Source organism: Chiloscyllium plagiosum, chromosome 18, assembly GCF_004010195.1.
Source record: "Chiloscyllium plagiosum isolate BGI_BamShark_2017 chromosome 18, ASM401019v2, whole genome shotgun sequence".
Lineage (NCBI taxonomy): Eukaryota > Metazoa > Chordata > Chondrichthyes > Orectolobiformes > Hemiscylliidae > Chiloscyllium > Chiloscyllium plagiosum.
The window spans coordinates 63,221,335-63,240,623 of NC_057727.1; the positions used below are offsets into that span (position 1 = coordinate 63,221,335).

Here is a 19,289-nt window from a genome sequence, read left to right on the forward strand (position 1 = left end):
CCACTCTAATCTTGATTTACAGCAGAGGGTCCTAGTCTGTTGAATGAACACGAGGAAATAAACAATTCTCAGGTGAAGGAGCTTTAGAACAATGTAGAGAGGTAAGCTGTAAATACTGTTCAATTTTAATACAGTCATAGAGATGTACAGCACAGAGACAAACCCTTCGGTCCAACTTGTGCATGCTGATCAGATACCCCAAATTAATCTAGTCCCATTTGCCAGCATTTGGCCCATATTCCTCTAAAGAACATAAGAATATAAGACAAAGGAGCAGGAGTAGGCCATCTGGCCTATCAAGTCTGCTCCATCATTCAATATGATCCTGGCTGGTCTTTTCATGGACTCAGCTCCACTTCCCTGCCCTCTCACCCGAACCCTTAATTCCTTTCCTGTTCAAAAATCTACTGCTGCCTTAAAAACATTCAACAAGCTAGTCTCTACTGCTTCACTGGGCAGGGAATTCCACAGGTTCACAACCGTTTGGGTGAAGAAGCTCCTTTTCAACTCAGCCTGAAATTTACTTCCCCTTATTTTGAAGGTACACCCCTTAGTTTTAGTTTCACAACCTGTCTGCTTCAATCCTATCTATTCCCTTCATCATTTATATGTTTCTGTAAGATTCCCCTCATTCTTCTAAATTCCAGTGAGTACAGTCCCTGCCTACTCTATCTCTCTTCATATGGCAACCTTCACAATTCTGGAATCAACCTAGTGAACCTCCCGTACATCCCTCTAGTGCCAAGACATCTTTTCTCAAGTAAGGAGACCAAAACTGTACACAGTACACCAGGTGTGGCCTCACCAGCTGCAGCACAACCTTCCTATTCATGCACCTATCCAAATGGCTTTTAAATGTTGTAACTGAACCAGCCTCCACCAAATCCTCTGGCAGCATATTTCATACATGCAACACCCTCTGCATGAAAAAGTTGCCCCTTAGGTCACTTTTACATTTTTCTTCTCTCACCCTAAACATATGCCCTCTAGTTTTAGACTCCCCTACCTTGGGGAAAAGACCTTGTCTATTTATCCATTCCATGCCCCTCATGATTTTATAAACCTCTGTAAGGTCACCCCTCAGCCCCTGACGTTCCAGGGAAAATAGCCCCAAGTTTTTCAGCCTCTCCCTATAGCACAAACCCTCCAATCCTGGGCAACATCCTTACAAATCTTTTCTGAACCCTTTCAAGTTTCACAACATTTTTCCTATATCAGGGAGACCAGAATTGAATGCAATATTCTAAAAGTGGCTTAATGAATGTCCTGTACAAAAGGAACATGACCCCCCAAATCCTGTACTCAGTGCACTGACCAATAAAGGCAAGCGTACAAAATGCCTTCTTCACTATCCTGTCTACCTGTGACTCCATTTTAAAGGAACCAAGAACCTGCACTCCAAGCTCTCTTTGCTTGGCAACACTCCCTGGGACCTTACTATTAAGTGTTTAAGTATTGTCCTGATTTGCCCTAATACAATGCAGCACCTCATATTTTTCTAAATTAAACTCCATCTGCCCCTCCTCAGTCTATTTGCTCATCTGATCAAGGTCCTGATATACTCTGGGATAACCTTTTTCACTGTCCACTACATCACCAATTTTGGTGTCATCTGCATACTTACTAACTGTACCTCATACTTTCACATCTAAATCATTTATATAAATGACAAAAAACAGTGGACTCAGCACCAATCCTTGTGGCACATCGCTGGTCACAAGTCTCCAGTCTGAAAAGCAACCCTCCACCACCATCTTCCATTTCCTACCTACAAGCCAATTTTGTATCCAAATGCATAGCTCTCCCTGTATTCCATGTGATCTAACCTTGTTAACTAGTCTACCATGTGGAACCTTGTTGGATGCTTAATGAAGTCTATATAGATAATGTCCACCGTCCTACCTTCGTAAATCTTCTTTATCGCTTCTTCAAAAATCAAACTAGTGAGACACGATTTCCCACGCACAAAACCATGTTGACTATCCTTAATCAGTCCTTGCTTTTCTAAATACACACAAATCCTGTCCCTCAGAATCCCCTCCAACAACTAATGAACCACTGGCATCAGGCTCAACAGTTTATAGTTCCCTGGCTTTTCCTTGCCATGTTTCTTTAATAATTGCACCACGTTGTCCAACCTCCAGTCTTCTGGCACCTCACCCGTGGGTATCAATGACACAAATATCTCAGCAAGAGGCCCAACAATCACTTCCCTACCTTTCCCCACAATGTTCTGGGATACACCTGAAGAGGTTACAGGGATCTTTCCACTTGTATGCACTTTAAGACATCCAGCATGTCCTCTTCCTCTATAATATGGACACTTTTCAAGATCTAATTGACACGGTAGAGGAATAAATGAATAGAGAAAATAAAAGAATTGTAATTTGCCTGTTCAGTAAACCGTCTCCTATGATTGATAACAGGCATTTATGAAATCCATGGACAATGAATTGTTCACAAGTAGTACTGTATACCTTGCTTGAATTCCAAAGTCACTGGTGAATGAAGACACTTGCAGCAGAATTCTCAGAATATTTGCTTATTTCATACAGACTGGGGTTCTTTGCTCAGAACCTTCAACAATTCAATAACTTGAGACAAACTCGAATTAATACTTATTTCTCCAGACCTCACAGCGTGTCTTTCCCTTGCAGTTGACCATCCAAAATCTTTCAGTCTTTCCCTGGATTGCAGATAGTTTCATTTGTGATCAGTTTTATGTTGCTTTCCAGTCCATTCAAGAAAATCTCCAGGCCCAGCTCCTTTGCTCCACCAGAGTAAGGGGTTGCTCCCCAACATCCTGAACTCCTTTAGGACATTTTGTTTTTGCAATGAAGCTGACTTCCTCAGTTTCTAAAAAAGCCCACCCCTTTAATGAACTGCAAGACTTTAAATATGACAATTTCTCGTTTAAATGGTTCTGGCAGATTCAGAAACTGTGTACCCCTCAGCCTATGTCTGTTAACATTATTGGATTGAATATTATGCACTGTATAATTTTCAGAAAGCCAGGTAGTGAAGGAGCAAACAGAGGCCAAACTTTACAGACTTTTACGAGCTTTTATTTACAATGATGCAAAGTACAAATTCCAAACTAAATCTCCATTTTTTTCACTATTTTTCTTTTATTTTTCCATCTTTTGTTTTGTAACTGTGAGTTGAAATTAAGTATGGAACCTTGAACTTTGAACAGCAGCTTGTTTAAAAAGAGAATGAAGACAGATGTTTCGTGCTTAGAACTGGCCTGGAAAACTAATGCAAATTACTGATCTAAGGACACTGTAGTTGAATTAGCACTGAGCGGTGATTATGCTCAGGGCTGGCAAAGAACCCCAGTCTGTATGAAATAAGCAAATATTTTGAGAATTCTGTTGAAAATGTTTGCATTCACCAGTGACTTTGGAATTCAAACAAGGTATATAGCACTACTTGTGAACAATTCACTGTCCAAGGATTTCATAAACGTCTGCTATCAATCATTGGAGACAGTTATTGAACATGCAACTTACAATTCTTTTATTTTCTCTAATCATTTATTCCTCTACTGTGTCAATTAGATAGGACGCTGAGCTGCCTTGCTATGCATGGGTCCTCTACCATGCACAGCTCCCCTATTGTGCATAGCTGCCCTACAGTGCAGAGCTGCTCTCCCATTCACAACTACGCTACCATGCACAGCTCCCCTACAATGCACACATGTCCTACCATGCACAGCTCCGTCCATGCAAGTTCCCCTACCATGCACAGCTGGACTAACATGCAGAGCTTTCCTAACATGCAGAACTACTCCACTATGGACTGCTCTTACAATGCATAACTGTTTTAACATGCTCAGCTCTTCTACAATGCACAACTGCCCCCCCATGCACAGCTGCTCTATCATGCAGAGTTGCCACACCATGCACTGCTGTCTAACCATGCAAAACACCCCTCCCATGCATAGCTTCCCAAGCATGCACACTTCCCCTATCATGCACAGCTTGTACTTTCATGCACAGCACCCTTACTATACACAACTGCCTTACCATGCACAGCACGTCAACCACGCACAGGTCCCCCTCCATGCATAGCTCCTGACCATGCACAGCTGCCCTGCCATGCACAGCTCTCCTATGGAAATTCAAGGAGAACACAACTTATGGCAAGGGCAAGGCTTCAGGAAAGTAACAGAGGCTCCCCAAAGACTCCGATCTGCTACAGCCCAAGATCAAATTCAAATCCTCAGAAGAGAGCCCTGCCCAGAAGTATGAAAGAAGCAACATTCCATAGGAAGTGGATCTTCTGCTTCGAGGCATACACTGTGAACATAGATGATGGATCATAGAAAGAAAACATGCCCAGTCATAGGGTGGTCACTTTGATTGGTTGATATGACCAACGCTGCGATCCACTTAAAATTAGTCAGACATCTATGTCAGATCGAGTAAAGAACAGGCAAGTGATGATGAATCTTCAGCCGGTGTACTGTGTACAGTTCTGCTCACTGTACTTTAGGAAAGATATGAACACACTGGAGAGAGAGAGAGAGAGAGAGCAGAAAAGGTTTATGGAAATGGATTTATGGACGAGAAACCTCAGTTTTCAGGATGGTTTGACGAAGTGAGGAATAGTTTCCCTGGACAGGAGAAGGCAGAGGCGAGAGCTCATAGGAGTTTTCAAAATCATGAAGGATCTCGAACAGATGGGATAAGGAGAAATATTTTCTGCTCACAATTGGACTGAGAACCAAAAAGGCACAGTTTTCAAGTGTTTCAGCAAAGAAGCAAATGTGAGGTTTTTCAAACAGTGAGCAGTTAAGGTCAGGGATACACTGCCTGAAACTGTGGCTGCAGGAGGTTCAATTGAGGCATTCAAGAGGGCATTGGATGATTATTTAAACAGAAATAATGTGCAGGGTTACTGGGAAAAGGAGGAGAGTAGCACTAAGTTAATATACTCAGAACTAGTAGAGGGACGATGGGCTGATGGCCCACCCTACACTGTAACAATTCTGTGAAATCCCCAGTAGATAGAAGTATAATATAATCTGATTTGACTTGATCTATACTAACAGGACTAGGTTTTAAGCTGGGAAAGTTCAACCACGTAAGACGAAATTCTAGCTAACGCCGATCAAAGTTCCCAGTTAAAGGACTTTGAGTTCCAGTGACAGTTGGGTTGATGGACAGTATTGAACCAGACTTGGTAAAAACAATGACTGCAGATGCTGGAAACCAGATTCTGGATTAGTGGTGTTGGAAGAGCACAGCAGTTCAGGCAGCATCCGGGGAGCAGGAAAAACAACGTTTCGGGCAAAAGCCCTTCATCAGGAATAAAGGCAGAGAGCCTGAAGCATGGAGAGATAAGTGAGAGGAGGGTGGGGGTGGGGAGAAAGTAGCATAGAGTACAATAGGTGAGTGGGGGAGGGGATGAAGGTGATAGGTCAGGTCAGGGAGGAGTGTGGAGTGGACTTGACAAGTAACAGATAAAGCCCAGCCCACTAAGGCTGCCTTCACTGGATGAGGGATAAGCTGAAAGGAATCCTCAGCCAAATGTGATACCATCCCCCTGCACCGCCCCCCCCCCCCTCATCACAACATTGATCTGTTTGATGGAGTCGCGTTGCTTAAATAAAGTGGAACCCCTGTGTATCTGCTTTGATCCTAAAATTAGAACATTACTGTCTACATTTGACAGATGACAATAATCACATCCAACAACACTCTGCACAACTTGAGGTCAATCCCAAGATGATGCTAAGGACTGCACCAGCTTGGGGAAAAATCACAGACATCGTCTCAAACTTCACGATTTGGATAGCTGCAATCATTTCCTATATGACTTGCATAATGATATGGTCAAGCTGTCAAAATCCATAAGAAGATTGGATTGACATTTATGATCAGTAACAATCTATACAGATGACAAACACAACAAAGTTTGGCTTCTCCTTCAGGTTCAGACACATAGCCAAGCAAATTGGACACTCTGAGAGAATTCAGTGCCCTGGAGCAGAGACACAATTTTGAGTCAATTTAATTGGAATCTCCAGCAGGTTTTTCTGCTCTTTATTGATGTGGGGCCGGCAGAAACATTTGCAGCTCCCAAGGGCTCCTCTGACAGCCCATAATCTCTCCTCACTCACAAGAGGGCAACAGCTACATGGGGACACTGCTGTCAACAAGTGAGTGTGTGTGAGTGAGATGAGTGGGTGAATGGATGGGGGTGACTGTGCGGTCCCTCGAGACTGGGAGTGAGCCGAACACACTTTGGCCCTTTTCCAATAATCTATCCACCCATAGGTTGAGAGAGAAAGAGGAGTGTAACCGCCACACATCTGTAATATATCACTGAGGCCAGCTCAGAGTAAAGTAAGTTTTAGTCTGCTTTGCTTTTGTCACTTTTTAACGGCCATCTTTATCAAAGACTGATTTGTTTTTAAATTATCAGTTTACTACATTGACCTTTTCTCTTGCTCTGCAAGTTATTTATATTTTCTTGACATTTCCTCCTTGCCTTTCAAAATTAATGTGATATTGTATCAAATCCTTCACATTTTGAAATGTGCTCCTCTGCCCTTGAGGGGGTAATAATGGAAAAGTTGACCCTCATGTGAAGTGCTTGATATTCCAAGCAGCAATACAATATCGTGCAATAAGGAAAACTGCCCAGATAGGCCCTGAGCACAAGAAGCAGGGCAAATCCAACCTGGCCACTTACCACCTCATCAGGGCAAAAGTGAGGACTGCAGATGCTGGAGATTAGAGTTTGTGGTGCTGGAAAAGCACAGCAGGTCAGGCAGCATTCGATGAGTAGGAGAATCAATGTTTCGGACAAAAGCCATTCTAGCACCCCATCAGTCTATTCCTGACCATCAGTGATGGATGGGGCCATTGACAGTGCTATCAAGCAGCTCTCGCTCAGCAATAACCTGCTCAGTGACGCCCAGTTTGTGTTCAGCCAGGGCCACTCAGCTCCTGAACTCATTACAGCCTTAGTTCAAACATGGACAAAACAGCTGAATTCAAGAGGGGAGCTGAGAGTGAGAGCCCTTGATATCAAGGCTGCATCGACCGAGTATGATATTAATGAACCTGAGCAAAACTGGTACCTATGTTATAAGGGGGCAAACTCTGCAGTGGGCAGAGTCATATCTGGCACATAAGATGATGGCCCTGGTTGTTGGAGGTCAGTTATCTCAGTTCCAGGACATCTCTGCATTGGCTCCTCAGAGTAGTGTCCTAGGCCTAACTACCTTCAGCTGCTTCATCAATAAGACGGAGGGCAGGTCAAAGTTAGAAGTGGGAATGTTTACTTAAAGCATTGGAAACAAACTGCAGTCATGAAAAAAAAAACTAAATTCAAATCTTTCATTTTTATTCATAGAAATGCTTTGTTTTGACTGAATCAGTTCAACCATTTACAACTGAAATGGTCAAATACCTTGTTCTGAGAGGGGAAAAGATCTCTGGCAGCACACAGTCGTGTCCCTCTCTCTAGGTCAAGTTGTTGCTGTATAGTTCAGTGACAGTATACAGTTCTGACAGTAAAAAAACCCACTGGACATAGGATATCATTTTGAACACGTACAGGTAGTTCTCCTATACTGCGATGGTTATATTCTTGTGCAACTCCGTGTTATAGAAGTCACGCTTTATTAACAGCAATTGAAGTGTTGGCAATGTAACTGCGTTACAGCCAACACACGTTTTAAAAGTTCATGCTTTTTTCGCCCCCTTTTCCCATAGTACCACCTAACAACTGCATTCTTATTTTTCCCCAGCACCTATATTGTGCGTGCAGGTGTAAGAGATTCTGGTAATGTTTAGAAAACCCCATTCAAATTTTGCTTTTATCCATTCATGGGTTGTGAACTTCTCTGACCAGGTCAGTATTTATTGCCCATCCTTAATTATCCAGAGGGTAGTTGAGTCAACCACATTGTTGTGGGTCTGGAATCACATGTAGACCATGGCAAGTAAGGATGGCTGATTTCATTCCCTAAATGATATTAGTGAACCAGATCAGATTTTCCTGACAATCAACAATGGTTTCATGATCATTAGTCTTAAAGCAGATCTTTAAAAAAAAAATTGAATTCAAATTTCACCATCTGACATGGTGGGATTTGAACTCAGGTCCCCAGAATGTTACCTGGGACTTGGATTAACAGGCTAGTGATAATACCACAAAGCCATTGCCTCCCATGGTAACTGGTGGGATATATAGTAAATATCTGGAATTAAAAAGGCAGACGTTAACCCTGAAACCACTGCCTGTTGTTCACACAGCCCTCTGGTTCACTAATACCTTATTGGGAAGAAATCTGCCATCCTTACCTGTTCTGGCCTACATGTGACTCCACATCCACAGTCACTACCTTCAGTACAGGCTCAACTACCTTCTCCCAACTCCAGCCAGTAACACCCACATCCAGTGAATGAAGAATGAAAAGCCTTGAAAGAATCTGTACCAACTTACATACCATGACACCATCCCAATACCGGAGTCAATGAAGCACTGATTGTGGAGAGTCCGAAACTAAAATACAAGAGCTCATGAACCACCTTTGCAAACTCAAACCATAGTTCACTGAAGTGGTCGATGATTCACCTGAGCACCAACTATACACTCCTGCAGGTTGAGAAGAAATGATAGTCAGAGCTCCTCAGGGCTGTGTCCCCAAACTCAACGCAGTCTCATTTCCTCCTTCACAAAGACCTAATTAGGTTTCTTTGCTGATACAACAGTGTCTAGTTCCATTTGCAACTTCCTAACTAATAAATGTTATTTGTCTGTATGCAGCAAGATCTGGACAACATTCGATGGCAAGTATCAATGAATTAGGGACCAATTGCAGTAATCATGATCAAATAAATCTTCCAACGTCTATACAAAAGGGGGAGCAATGCATACACGAGAGCAATCAGAATGTATTGTGGGATAGGACGCTGGCATGGTCTGAAAGATTTGCAGTTTGGGAACAAGATGCATTGGTGAAAATAATCTATTGAATTGAGTAGAAAGTGAAGACTGCAGATGCTGGAGATCAGAGCTGAAAATGTGTTGCTGGAAAAGCGCAGCAGGTCAGGCAGCATCCAAGGAGCAGGAGAATCGACGTTTCGGGCATAAGCAATTGTTTTTTAAAAAAAAAATTGTTTGTAGATTGTGAGCAGTGTTGATCAGGCTAGTATTTGTTACTTATCCTTAACTGTCCTCAAGGAAGTGGTGTTGAGCAATTTTCTTGAACCTCTGCAGTCCTTGGAAGTGTGGGGCCAGTGAGAAGGAAATGTCAGGATTTTGACCCACAGTGAAGGCACTGCGAACTCAAGATGGTGTGCAGCTTGGGAAAGAACTCGGAGATGGGTGATGCAGCGGTTTTCGGTCAGATATTTGCTGTCTGAGGACCTTTGATGAAAGTTTGCAGTGTCTTGCAGATAGTACACACTGCTGCTCCTGAGCATGAGTGATGGAGGGAGTAGATGTGGTGCCAATCAAGCAGGTTGCTTTGACCTGGATGGTGCCAAGCTTCTGGAGTGCTGTTGGAGCTGCACCCATCCAGGGGCAAGTGGGGAGTATTCCATCACACCCCTGACTTGTGCCTTGTAGATGGTGGATATGCTTTGGGGAATAAAGTGGAGTTACTCATTGTCTTAACCTCTAACCCACTCTTATAGCCTCTATATTTAAATGGGGAATCATGTTGAGTTCCTGATCAATAGCATTACCCAGGATTTGGGGGAATTCAGTGATGATATTTTCTTGTTGGAGATGGTTATTGTTTAGCATTTGTGTGGCATGAATATTATTTAATACTTTTCAGCCCAAGCCTGGATATTGTCCAAATCTTGTTGCATTTGACCATGGACTGGTTCAGTATCTGAGGAGTTGCGAATGATGCTGAACATTGTGCAATTATTAGTGAACTTTCCACTTCAGACCTTATAATGGAGGGTAGGTCATTGATGAAGCAGCTGATGATGGTTGCGTGTAGGACACTATTCCAAGGAACTCCTACAGAAATGTCCTGGAGCTGAGATGATTGACATCCACAACCAACTTTCTTTGTACTAAGTATGATTCAAAACAGCAGGGAGCTCCCTCTGATTTCAGTTGTCTTAAGGTGCCCTGATTCCTCACAGTCAAACATGGCCTCGTTTTCATTGGAAGTCACTCACACCTCACCCCTGGAATTCAGCTCTTTTGTCCATTTTAGAAACAAAGCTATAATGAGGTCAGGAATTAAGAATATCCTGCCAGAATTGGAGTGTCAGTGAACAAGTGCTGCTCAATAGTACTGTCAATAACAAACTCCATCACTTTACTGATGGTCAGGAGCAGGCTGACAGTAAATGCCTGAATTGGATTTGACCTGCTTTTTATGTTCAGGATATACCTGGGCAATTTTCCACATTGTCAGGTAGATGTCACTGTTCTAACCGCATTGTAAAAGCTTGGCGGGCGGAGCACAAGTCCTCAGTACAATTGCTGGCATGTTGTGGGGCTTATAGCCTTTTCACTATCCAGTGCTTCATTCCTTCATATCATGTGGTGAATCGAATTGGCTGAAGACTAGCACCCATGATGCTGGAGAGCACTGTAAGAGGCCAAGATGCATCAGCCACATGGCACTTTTGGCTGAAGATTGCTGCAAATCCTTCAGTCTTATCTTTACACTGGTGTACTTGGCTCCCTATTATTAAGAATGGGGTTGTTTGTGGATATGCTGCCTCAAATTAATTGTTTAATTGTCCACCACCATTCATGACTGGATGTGACAGGACTGCAAAGCTTAGATCTCATTGGTTGGTCGTGGGACCAACTAGCCCTGTTTACTACTTGTTGCCTCTGGTTTTGGCATGCAGGTAATCTGGTGTTATACTCTCACCAAGCGGAGACCTCACCATGATCACTGCTCACAACATTTCACCAACTGAAGCTCAAATCTGCATCAAGCTTCCTCTCCCTCTCTTTCTGAGCATGGATTCACATACTGAGGAGTTTACCCCATTTAAAGTGCCTTTGTGTAAAGTATGCTTTTCTCAAGATTCCATTTATGCACAGTTAAATAGAAAATCAAAAGATCTATAAAAAGGTATAAACTGCTCTCATCACTTACAACCTGCGTGACCAGTTGAGACCTAATTCCACATGATGGGAAACAATCTCCAAAAGAAACTGGCCAGAAATCAGGGATGGGCCAGGCTTGTCGACGGGTTCAGCAGGAGTAAACAATGCAGACTATCCTGGAAAAGGAGTGAATGTAGAAGCAGGTACGTCATGGGAAGCAGAGAGATTTCACCGTCATTTTATTCACAGAAGTATAGGTTCTCAAAGTCACTGAGTTCATGGAGTGTTCATGGAGATGCAGAATTAACATCAGGCACACCAGAACTATTTGTTGTCCCCAGACTGTTGTTTGGGCGATGTCTTTTTCAGAGGGATAATACAGATTCCATTCTTGGCTTCTTTTAGTCTCCACCAGCGGCCTAACCTGCAAAGAGAAGATGAAATTTAATTCATTCAAACCTTGGCATACTTGACAGTGTACTGTACTTCAGAGCAGTTCACACACAGCTCAGTCATGAATGCAAAGTTCCCAGGAATTCTCTGCCTCATCTGGAATCCTATTTTTAAAACCAATCGCCGTACACTTAACTCTTGCAAAGGTGTGGTTCTATAGTCACAGTTGTCTCTCCAATAGTTTACTAGGCTCACACGACCCTGAATTGCTAAATGTCAACAGGTACTGTAATCCCAGGAGTTAATTCTAGACACACCATGGTCAGCAAGTCACTAGACAGGAACAAGGGCACGAGTGGTCAGCCAGAATACCTGGTGACACCTCTGAAGACCCAATCACCCATCAGCCCAAAATGGGGTAATTTAAATAGTCAGGAAATGACCCAGTATCACGCTGCCCGCTGCCTGCCATATTTCCCCCATTACAGCAGTTGTTACTATTCGTAAGGGGGAGAAAGTAGTATTGCTGCATAGCACTTTGAAATTATGAGGTTAAGGCACTACATAAATGCAAATTCTTTTCCCCCTTGACAAACTAACAGATTAGGGATCTAAATACATCCATTACTTATGGGTGTTCATTAACAATGAGGTTTTTTATAAATGCAAGCTGCTGCAGAAAAACATCACAAGGAACATGCCTCAACACAGCCTGGTAGCTGCAAGTAACTACATTGAAACGAGGGAAAAATAACTGCACTGCCAGTGTAGAATAAACACTCTGAAAAGATCAAAAAGCAAGGACCGTAATCAACAGAGTAATAAAAAGTGCAGAGGCAGTATCCCCTAGGCAGGGAAGTCAATTACCTCAAATCCTGAGCGGAATCAGCTGTCATCTCAAATAATTACTCTCGGGGGATTTCTTTTTATATATAGATAGGGATGAGGATGGCACAGGTGGAATGCTGCTGAGAACAAGTCACACAGTAATACTGTACGACTGCACAAACCTGCATGAATTGACGGAACAACTCATAAACCCTCTGCCTGCTGATTGCCTTTTAAAGGTATTTCACAGCCAAAATGGCACAACCTTTTCCTTTTGCAAAGTTTTTGTTGATTTGCAGGCACATAGCTGTCAGATAATGAGATATGGAGGAAAGGAGTTAAGATACAGATTAAGTCCAAACTAGAACCTTAAAATCAGGAGTTAAGAATATCCTGCCAGAATTGGAGTTTCAGCGAACAAGTGCTGCTTAATAGTACTGTCACTAACAAACTGTGGAAATTGGCCATTCAGCCCAACAAGTCTGAAGAGCATCCCACCCAGATCCACGCCATAACCCTGCATTTCCCATGGTTAATCCACCTAACTTGCAAATGAAGTCATACAGTGTGGAAAAAGATGCTTTGATCCAACCAGTCCATGCCAAACTACACTAATCCCACCTGCCTGCTCCTAGCCCATATCCCTCCAAACCTTTCCCGTTCTATGTATCTATCCAACTGTCTTTTAAATGTTGTAATTGTCCCCACATCCACCACTTTCTCAGGCTCATCTTTAGACTGAGAGAGGAAACCAGAACACCCTTGGGAAACCAACATAGTCATGGGGGGAAATGTGCAAACTCCCCACAGACAGACATGAGGGTGGAATCAAACCCGGGTCCCTGGAGCTGAGAGTCATCATTGCTAACCACTGAGTCACCATGCTGCCCCAGAATGATGGAGCTGGCTTCAGCAGATCAATGGCCTGCTCCTGTGTGGATGAGAACAGCAGCTTACTCTCCATCATCTCAGGCAAATGGTCACTTCATTGACATGCCAACCAGAGGAAGGTGACAGGCCAGTCAGCAGTGAGGCTGGCTAAGCCTGAGACACCCACCATATGCACTGTGTGAAGGATGGGGGATGGGTGATGTTGGCCAGAAATAGACCCCTCATTTTCACTGCATCTGTTGAAGGAATGGTACACTTCAACATTAACAGCTTCATTAGTCTTCAGTCAGTGATTAGGAACTGAAATCAGACCTTGCTGCATTTTCAGTGCAGATCCAGTCAACACTAACATTGACTTGCTATAATCTTCCCACAGAGTTCATCTCCTGGCAGTGTCTGTCACCAGCTGTTCTGACACTTTGGGCATCTGTGCTGATTGATAGGTTGTTTGGAAATGTTCCAAAGGTCATAAACAGAACCTCAACTGAACAGGTAATGATCACACCAATAAATTAACCGTGAGTGTTTCTATATTCAATGTTGGAGCGTAAAATGCCACAACTCCACATCAGCACAATACTGCATAGGAACAATAAAGCAGACCATTAGTCACAACACAGCAAATGGATTCAGAAAGTCCAAACCATGCCAGTCTGGAATTTCCACAGGTGCAGAGTAACCCGAGTGCCAGAAAGGTCAGTGAGAGATTGACAGCACCTTGGATTTTATTTTATGCTATTTATCTGGGGAGTTCCACTGACTTCCCACCACAGAGTGCCCTCAGGAAAATCGAAGTGGCTGAGATGGAGATACAGGCCACTGCCCATGTCTCTTACCTGTGCTCTTGCCCCATGCCAGCCACCAAAAATTCTCCTGAACTGGAAAACTTCAAACAGTTCACAAAGCCGACCTATGGATGATGCAGATAGAAACAGGTCATTAGTTTTTTTTAAAAAGAAACAGTGGAGGATGAAACCATTCAGTCCAGTGATTTTGTGCTGAATCATCAAAGGAACAACACACCTTTTGTCTCCTTTTGCTGATAATACTCCAGATTTCAAGCACGTGCCTGGACCAGCAAATATTCAGGCAGTGCATTCCAGATCCGAACCAGTGGACAAGCTTCACCTCATGGTACCATTGCTACTTCTGTTGATTATCTTTAATCTGTGCCCCCTCATTCTTAATCCCTCCACTAATGGGGACAGTTTCTCCCAGACTGCTCATGAATTCGTACACTTCTATCATATCTCCTCTCAACCTTTGCTTCTCTAAAGAAATCATTAGTCCAGAGGCACATCAGTCCCATTCATGCACTGAAAGCTTCTTTCCAGCAATAGCCCCAGAGAGACCTTCCGTAAAGGAATATCTTGTTTTCAGCAAACACAGACACAGCTACCACAGAAATTTCCAGAATGCAACCCATCACGGCACAGTACAAGGCAGCGTATTGCAGAGAAAGACATTCAAAATCGGGGGATCTGCAGGAGAGAAAAGGGAAAAGACAAGGATAAAGTAATACCTGAGAGCGGACCTACGAGGAAAGGATGAGGAATGATGAAGGCGAGGGTCAGAACCTGGAGCGGGAATTTCAAATCAACAACAAGCCTTGGCATGAAATCACAGGACAGGTGACTTGTTTGGTGAATAATGCTCTTTAATTTTGCTCTTTAAGTGATGGAGGTGTGTTAAATTCAAAGAATCCATAAGCTACTACTGAGATTACGGAGACGGGACTGATGTGCCTCTGGACTGTGCTGAGGGGACCATTTGGCTGCCTTTTCTCTTTTCCTCCACACTCACGGTTGAGGGACACTGCAGCATCTTTACCAATGCTCCACCTGTGAGCAGTTAACATGAAGTGGTGTCATCAAATTCATGTCTTACCCAATACCAGGGCGGCATGGTTGTGTCCATGAGGAAGTCGAGACGGATAGGCTAACTTAGAGAACTCAAAAAATCCAAGTGGACATTAATTTTAACCAACCAAAATTAAGTAGCTGTTTAGATTGACATGACAAGAGGTGATGTGCCATTACTGCAGCATGTAGGGATTGATAGACAGCACTACATTCCTATTAAACAAGACCTGGAAGAGTATTTCTACAGCTTGAGGAATATTGGCACAGTGTTATCAACCTGGAGTCATTCCAGGCTTAGCAGGGTACCAGGGAGGGAAAGTTATCTAGACCCCTTTTCAGGAGGCAGTCTCAGACTGTTGCACGATTGGGAGATCATTGATGGCAGGGGTGGCCTCACAGCGCTAGGGTTCCGGGTTCAATTCCTGTGTTGGGTGACTGCCCGTGCGGAGTTTGCACAGCATCTGCATGGGTTTCCTCCAGGTGCTCTGGTTTCCTCCCACAAACCAAAGATGTGCAGGTTAGGGGTAAATGTAGGGAAATGGCTCAGGGTGGGTTACTCTTTGGCGGGACAGTGTGGACTTGTTGGGCCGAAAGGCCTGTTTCACACTGAGGGAATCTAATTCATTACATATGGGATCCAGGATAGAGTGATACTGGGATTCAGCCTCACCTTTATAAAGGAAATTACTGCAGATGTTGGACACTGGAAATAAAAACAGGAAGTGGTGGAAATATTTAGGTCTAGCAGCTTTTGAGAAGGCAGAGATCATTAATATTTCTAATCAAATATGACTCATTAACTCTTCTGTTCAACTTATAATGTTAATAGCTGCCCCATCCACAGATGATACCAGTGCTGAGTATTTCCAGCGCTGTTTGATTGTTTTTGAGGCATATGGCACTTCCTCCTGTGTGCAACAAGAGCAGCAAGGAGGACAGCCAAATTCAAGTGAGTTAATTACAATAAAGGGATGTAAGAGCGATCAGGGGCAGTGGTGGGAACTGATACTGTGCACTGCAGCAGAGACCACGATTAGCAAAGGCCATGCAGCTTGTCTAGATTTATAACATTTCTTCAAGGCAAGTGAGGAACTTTGAGTGCAGAGCCAGGTTGCCTGGTACACATAGTTTTACCTGCATTGTTAGTTTTTAAGTTGGAGGAGAAAGAGTTTAACAAACTAACCTCAAAAAGGTAAAAATTTCTGGATTTCTACCAAAGTCATCGGCAAGTTGACAGAGGGTCAAACAGATTAGATATTAACCACATGATGCAAAAGAATGGTTTGGGAAGAAGGGACATTGAATTATGGGACATCAAGACTCAGCAAGGAGGGAAGGGTTTCACTGAAACTAACAGGAATCAGTATCCCGGTGAATTGTACAACCAGAGCTAAGGACTTCAAACCTTTATATATAAAAAAAAAAGAGGGGTCGGGTAACAGGAAATTTAGAAATTTCAACAGAAAAAAGTTGAAGTAATGGAGCAAGGGAATGATTTAGATAAAAAGTTGAATGTGACAGTGAGAGGTTGAAAGTTAAATGGGGAGAGATGAGTGAATCAGTGAATAGTATCCATACAAATGCTCTATATTTCAATGCATGAAGCAAGGCAGGCATGGAAGCAGAGGGAAATGGTTGCAAGGTGACCAAGGGAATCAAGGAATACGAGTATAGGAGTGAAGGCAGAAGACTAACTGCAATCATACTGAACTGTAAAGCAAGCTCAAGGGGTCCTATTGTCTAATCCATGACAGCTTCAATCTCTGAGACTTCCACCCTGGCAGTCTCTTGAAAGTCACTACACCGTACCTTTATATTGCTTGTTGGCTGATCTAATGTGCACTGTGGGCCTGCAGGTTTGTAAAGATGTTTGTAGCTCGCTGTTTGCCAACATTACAAACAAATTCTCAAATCAACCCACTAGCAGATGTTTGGGGGAAGAGGGAGAGAGATAGCGAGAGAGAGAAATCGGGGGCAAGCACATTATTCCCACAGAAGTGCTGCTGACTATTTTTCCACAAATGATATTCAGAATGGACTGTCACCAACGTGACTGTGTCCCACTTCTTCCCCAAAGGTGCCAGCCAATCCTCCTTGCCAAATCTCCTATTTTAAAGAATGTTAATTCAGTAATGATCAATCTTCAACAGATAATCTGGATTTTTGTCAACACTCAGTCTTTGATTAAGCAGCTGATAGCTCAGCCTAGGACACTGTCTTGCAGAGATCTGGATGACTGACTTCCAACAACCACAACCCTCAAACTTTGTATATTAGATAACTGCTGGTTTTACACTGTCACATTTCCAAATACTGATAATGAAGAAGAAATTAATTCCAAAAGGTGACAGCACATCTCTGACCCAAGAAGCAGAGCTGACGTTTAACAAGCCAGGCTCAGACAGCCCCAGCTGAAAGGCAGGAAGACAGAATGCGATGGTAAAGATGGATTGTAGCTGCTGTATTAATTAACTGAATTAATTAACTGGACTGGCATTGTTATTTTAAGGTCAATTGACAGCAGGGGCTCTTCCAGCTGGAACTGCAGCAGTGTGTTCGAGCAGTGCTGACTGCTGTGAAAGCAGTCACTATTTCCAAATCCATCTTGAAGTAGTGCAGGTGAAGCCAGTCACAAGAATCTCTCTTAAAAGGGGAAGGAGAGCCCCTGAGCACTTACTGTACAGAGAACCACACCCAAAATGTAATCAATTCGTAACAAGCCGGATTTCAAAAGTAAAATGCTTCAAATAGCTGTTCCAAATCAGACCCTAACGGAGCGCTCCTGCCGGTGAGGAACTGAATCACTGAGACCAGCAAGGGGAGGACCCTTGGTTCGGGATGACTTAGCTGATCTTGGACAGAGTGATAGGTGAGGGCAATACAATCAGACCCTGAGCATTAGCTCCCTTCCATTGAGAAAAAGAGGCAGAGAGGTTCATCTCTCCAGACACTGTTACCTCCTACCCAAAAGAGCATGGGTATATGTTGGAAGGAGGTTAAGAAAAGTACAAATGATTCCACTGACCCTCATCCAGAAACCTAGTGATCTCCTCACGTAAAGGCTCAGGTACAGGAGGGCTTGTGGAACTCTATGCCAGCACACATCGCATTAGCAAAATGCGCTAAGTTTATGGACCCCTGGATTTGAACTGTAAATTTTGTTCTTTGGGTAGTTTATCCCAAACCTGCATTGCAATACATTCAATTAGTCAGCATAGTCGTTACCCATTTGACACACAAAAGTTCTCTCTTACCATGGGAATGTCAAACAGTGGCTCCAATGTCTTAAAGCCTTCCCCACATTTCCAGAGCCTAATTTTGGAATTATGTGAACCTGAAATCATTGAAATAAGTGAGATTACAATACAGCAATATTAAGAGGTCAACTAGTTTCAAGCCACACCCTACAGCTTGCTATGCAAGAGTTAACACCACATACTTGGCTGTGCTGTAACTGTACGTTTTGCAATATCTGTAACAACACACAGTTCATTTAAATACACCAAAACCATAGCAAATGATGATACCACACAGTGAGCTCGATTAACATCCAAGCGAGGAAGACAGGATAACGTTCAGATTTCAAATAAGTGAGGGATACAGTCTGCACAGGAACCTACCCAGTCTCTCTCAGTGGCTGAACGACTGCTATGCATTCCAGATAGTCCACCCTTTAATACACACTCAGTGGCTTTAGGTCAGAGAGACCAAAACTGGACTCAAGACAGGTCAAGTCTGAGATCAGGACAACATTACATACTGGTAATAACGAGAAATCAGACCACAGCAACTTGTATTTTCATATCACCATAGCTTATTGAAATAACCAAAGGCGCTTGACAGGAGCAGAGCTGCAACACTAAGAAAATGTAGCAATAAGGGTGCAATGGAGGAAGATTGGGGATTTCTACAGATTGAATACAGCAATCTGCTCAACGAAATATGGTTTTGGTCAGTTCTGGCCAATGAAAACTAAAAATAGGCACAAGGAACAATAAGCAGTGTCTCTCAGCTTGAACCACCTGAGGCTATCAAATCACTGTTCAGCAATGCTGCCACGGAGGTAATCCAATACGGCTGCTGTGTCACTGGGTCTCCATGGATACCATGAGCTTTCCTGACCGTCATCAGAGGCCTCTTCTTTGTAACTGTCCAAAGGGCCAAGGAGCTGGAACACAGCAAGGCCAATAGATAGCACATTTCATAGCTCTCAAAATTAGCAATATGGTTGCATTTCAAAGTATAAAAGCTAGATGAAACACA

General features: G+C 43.2%; 1 protein-coding gene across 2 annotated transcripts in view; it reads right to left on the reverse strand.

Moving 5' to 3' along the window:
• Nucleotides 1–11,274: 11,274 nt before the first annotated feature.
• The window catches only part of rrp9 (ribosomal RNA processing 9, U3 small nucleolar RNA binding protein), a 32,935-nt gene continuing 24,920 nt past the window's right edge, over nt 11,275–19,289 (reverse strand). For both annotated transcript variants that reach the window (XM_043708474.1, XM_043708475.1), the window contains exons 12-15: nt 19,049–19,194; nt 18,281–18,360; nt 14,001–14,074; nt 11,275–11,476 (exon numbers count right to left, since the gene is read on the reverse strand). In XM_043708474.1, coding sequence (XP_043564409.1) covers nt 11,377–11,476; nt 14,001–14,074; nt 18,281–18,360; nt 19,049–19,194 — 400 coding nt within the window. In that variant the 3' untranslated portion in view covers nt 11,275–11,376. The remainder of the gene's footprint in view (nt 11,477–14,000; nt 14,075–18,280; nt 18,361–19,048; nt 19,195–19,289) is intronic.